The 4410-nt window shown below is 53.8% G+C and overlaps 1 protein-coding gene across 1 annotated transcript; it reads right to left on the bottom strand.

The window, feature by feature from the left end:
* Nucleotides 1–367: 367 nt before the first annotated feature.
* On the bottom strand, nucleotides 368–3172 carry Hand2 (heart and neural crest derivatives expressed 2). The gene is made up of 2 exons (XM_046427550.2): nucleotides 2548–3172; nucleotides 368–1126 (listed from the first exon to the last, which is right to left on the bottom strand). Exons 1-2 carry the CDS (start codon nucleotides 3100–3102, stop codon nucleotides 1028–1030), a joined length of 654 nt encoding a protein of 217 aa, XP_046283506.1. The 5' UTR covers nucleotides 3103–3172; the 3' UTR covers nucleotides 368–1027.
* Nucleotides 3173–4410: the final 1238 nt, after the last annotated feature.

Raw genomic sequence — 4410 nt, 5'->3', positions numbered from 1 at the left:
CAGGAAAACAAGACACCTTTCCACCTTCCCAGCCAACTGTAGCCATTCTCTGGCCCAGTGCCTCCTTCTAAAGATCACTCAGTGGTCTCCTGGGAGCAGGGGGTTGGTAGAGGGAAGAGTAAGTCACTGGGATACAGCCCAGGCCCTTGGGCAGATTTCAGCAAGGAGCATCTCTTTAACAGCACCTCCTCTGCCTCTAGGACCACAAGTTACCTTGATTGATTGGAATCACTGACTCTTTCAAATAAAGTTAGAGGCAATTATGATAATTTAGTTTACTTCTGAATATTTTAAATATTATGAAAACAAGTATAACAGCTTTGTTTTCAAAACTCTTTTGAGGTATCAACCATTAAAAGATTAGGGGTTTTGTAAAAAAAACACACACAGTGGTTTATTGAATACTTACAACGTTTACACCTTCAATATTAATTAAATTCCACTTAGTTTTAGAGGACGGAAGTGCACAAACAAGTAGCTGTTGGAAACATCTTTGAATAGGGAACACCACATATGAAACAACAGCACTAGATGCCAACCCCAACGGAAATGTTAGCGGCCCTGTTTTCTGCTTTGAAATAAAACTTTATAATCCCCAGGAATATTTATATCCAAAGGCCAAGTATTAAGAATACACTTCACACACGCACTAGTGTCCGCTGTCTTTATCTGGAAGGAGCTGGGTGGGCAAGGAGGGGGCAATGCTGGTGTCTACACAGCCAAGAGGGAACATTCACACACAGAGAATCTAGGAGTCGACGGGATCCCTTACCACGCAGGAGTGTCCTCTTCATATTAAAATACGGAATGCTTTTCTTCAGATATCCACTTTTTTTTTTGGAGGGGGAGGTGGGGAGCGGATGCCTCAAAGGGGGCCAAAGAGAGGGGGAAGGAAATTGCACATAAATAAACCAGATGATCCAAATGCAAGAAGTCCTCAGAGCGGAGCCCGAGGGCTTGCCCGGAGTGCTGGGTCTGCTTCTGGCGCCTTGGACCCGACTCACTCGCTCTCTCCTCCTTCTCTTCTTCACTGCTTGAGCTCCAGGGCCCAGACGTGCTGTGGCCAGCCCGTCCGGCCTTTGGTTTTCTTGTCGTTGCTGCTCACTGTGCTTTTCAAGATTTCATTCTGGGCAGAAAGGAGGTGGGCGAGAAAAATGAAAAGAGAAATTCAGAGAGTATAACTGATCCCCCACCACCCTAGCGCTTCCTGGGTCAGAGGAAACAGTGAAAGAGAGGAGGAAAGGCTGGGGGTGGGAGTTGGGGGGATGGTTCCAAGTTCCAGTCCCTGCAGTAAGGTTATGAAGGTTTGCAATGCCCTGTCTACCGCCAAGGCCTTTAACTTGCAGCGGTCAACTACCGGATCGGCAAATTTATAAACAACCGTCCATTTTCCAGTCGTTTATGGAGGAACCGGGGATCTTTTTTTCTGACTCCAGATGTGTGTGTGTGTGTGTGTGTGTGTGTGTGTGTGTGTGTGTAGCGGGTGGCAGCGGTGGTTGGCGCTAAGTCTATCTTCTGTTTTCAATAGTAATCCCAGATCCACGCTCTAGGAAATCTGGGGAGGCTACTCGGCCCTGGCCTGGGCCTCTGGTCCAGCGGCATTCAGTCTGCAGCTCTGCAGTGCCTCTCCGCCAAGGCCTCTGAAATCTCGGGTTATTCGGTTATTCGGGAGGTCAATCGATTATGCAGCGATCAAAGGGCTGCTAGTCTCAAAGGAGAAAATCTCGCAAATGGAAATTATTTTTTCAGGACCTTCGTGGCAATAGCCCTGTCTACGCTATAAGAACTTGGTAGGAATCTGAGAAAACTTTAAGTGGTTCAGTGTAATTTCGAGTTACTGCTAGTAACAATGACCATAGTAATATTTACTTTTTTTTTTTTTTGGTCTTAAAATGTACAGGCTCATAAAACTAGAAATAGTGGTAGAGTATACGGATCTGGGAAATTACATTGTAGCCAAAGAGAAACTGGAGCTGTATTTTGAGGTTAAAAGTACTTATTTAATGTTTACCTTTAAGTCTTTGGGGCATAATAATGGGAGCAACCATAAAACTTTCTTAAGGCTCAGAATCAGTGGCAAACTCGTTTTTGGACGAAGAAATGGAACCAATAGTGAAATGATTGTAATGGAGAGTTTCTGGGAGACTGACTTTAGAAATATCTTAAAGCAAGGTTGGATTGGAGGCCAAATGAGGGCTCTAACGGAAAGTGAATGAGAGGTCCGGACGGTGCGACCAGGAGATGGATCCGGACCAAGAGTTTGGGAGGCCCTTCCTAAGTGCCTGGGGGAGCAGCGATAACCCGGAGGGAAGATCAGAAGCACCAAGCGTCTCTCTTAAGACCTTCTCCTCCTCCAGCTGACATCCTCCCCCATCTCCTCTGCCTATGCAGGAAACCATCCCTACCACAAACTGGTGCAAACAACCTTGGCGCTGGATGCAGCCAAAGAATGCGGGCTGCCATTTCTCAGCCCAATTGGAAAGAAGCCGAGCGCAGCTGTTCCCTATACCCCGCACCCCCTACCGCCCTCTGCCCCGCGGTACTGACCAGCTCCTTCTTCCTCTTCTCCTCTTTCACGTCTGTCTTCTTGATCTCTGCCTTGAAGGCCTCTGCCTCGCCGTTCTGGTCGTCCTTGGCCAGCAGGTCCATGAGGTAGGCGATGTAGCTGGTGGCCAGGCGCAGCGTCTTGATCTTGGAGAGTTTTGTGTCGGCGGGCACATTGGGGATGCATTCGCGCAGTTCGGCGAAGGCGCTGTTGATACTTTGAGTCCTGCGCCGCTCTTTGCGGTTGGCGGTGCCCCGGCGCTTCACCGGGCGCGGCCCCCCCAGGCCAGGAGGCCCCGCACCGGGCGGCACTCCCCCGTAATGGGAGTGGTCCAGACCGGCGGCGCCGCTGGCATACTCGGGGCTGTAGGACAGGGCCATGCTGTAGTCAGGGGGCGACATCTCGGGGTGGCCAATAAGCCAGCCATGGAAGTAGGGGTTCTCCTCGTGGCTGCAGCGGCTGGCGGCTGCGGCGGCGGCTGCGGCGGCAGCAGCGGCGAACGGATAGCCCTCATGGTGCACCACCGGGTGGTGAGGAAAACCCCCTACCAGACTCATTTCGCCCTCTGCACCCCTCCACGCGCCCCAGCGTGCGCGCAGCCCCGCCGCTCCCTCCGCCCGGGCCCCTGCTTCGGCGCCCCGCGTCCTCCCCCACCCCCCACCCCCCAGCCCCGGGGCGCCCGGGCCGGCCCGGCAGCCGCAGTGGGGGCTGCTGCAGCCCGGGCCGCGGCCCCCTGCCTGGCCAGCCGGGCCCGCCTCAGCAGCGCTGCGGCCACCAGCTCCCCATGGGGCGCGGCGAGCTGGTCCCGGCACCGTGCGCCCCTGGACGCTGCCGCCGCTGCAGCGGGCTCCCGCCTTTCTCTACAGCCGGCGCGCCGGCTCCTGCTTCCCGGGCTGCTGCGCGGAGGCAGAATCCTCTGGTGCTCATGCAAAAGTGCCTGCGCTCCGGCGAGGCTGCTTCGCGGAGTCGCGGGACTCCACCACGCTCGGGCCGCTCTCTTGGCACTGAAGCTAACCTGGAATCCGGGGGCGAGTCCGAGCCGCGGCTGGAGGAGCCGGCCCGGCTCTGCGGGGAGGCGGCAGGGTCGACAGCTCACTGCAAAGCTACCTCCATGCGACCCTCCCCTTCCCGCCCCTTCCCCTCCCCCCACCAGCTCGGTCTGGGTTCTTGGGCGCTTATTGTTTTAATGAATTTTTTGGTTGTTGTTTTGGTCCTTGAATGTGATTTTTAGCTGCGGCTAACGTGTCCACGCTCCTCTCAGGATCTCCCGGAGGGTATTCAGAGAGGTCTCAGTGAATCCATTTTCTCAGATCCTCTCCTTTCAGGGCAATGATTTGGTGCCCGGAAGGCGCCTCGGAGCTCGAAGGCGGTGGCTTGGGATCTCGTAGGGGTCTGCGCGGTGGCTGAGAGAGCTCCCGGGTGGCGGCGGCTGTTCTCCTGGGCTGGACGCCGTGAGGGGAGCAAGCGGATTTTCCCAGCAAGATCTCCATGTACAGTTACATCTTTAGGGCCGCTCGGGTTAATATATGTCGTCAGAGGCTCCTCACGCCAATCCCGGGGCGGCGGAGGCGGCGCCTCGCGCACTCCGCAATAAAACTTTTTGATGTTCACGTTGCTAATTGCCGAGGTCCTCTTCCAGGATTGGCTGTCCCTTCATAACCATAAGATAATTGAAACGGGGGGGGGGGGCAAGGTTAAAAAAAACTTTTTTTTTTTAATCAGCCAGAGGTTAATGCAAGTGTTTAACAGATGCTTCACTATTAAAATATTTCCCCCCAAGTCTCAAATATTGAAGAATCTCGAATCAGGTATAGTATCACTCTATTTCCCCCCCCCCCCCCGTTTTTAAAAAAAAGGAACTCAGA

Source organism: Marmota monax, unplaced genomic scaffold (assembly GCF_021218885.2).
Source record: "Marmota monax isolate L192 unplaced genomic scaffold, Marmota_monax_Labrador192_F-V1.1 WCK01_AAM20220418_F8-fsc00159, whole genome shotgun sequence".
In the NCBI taxonomy this organism is placed as follows: domain Eukaryota; kingdom Metazoa; phylum Chordata; class Mammalia; order Rodentia; family Sciuridae; genus Marmota; species Marmota monax.
This window is presented reverse-complemented; position numbering and strand designations above follow the sequence as displayed.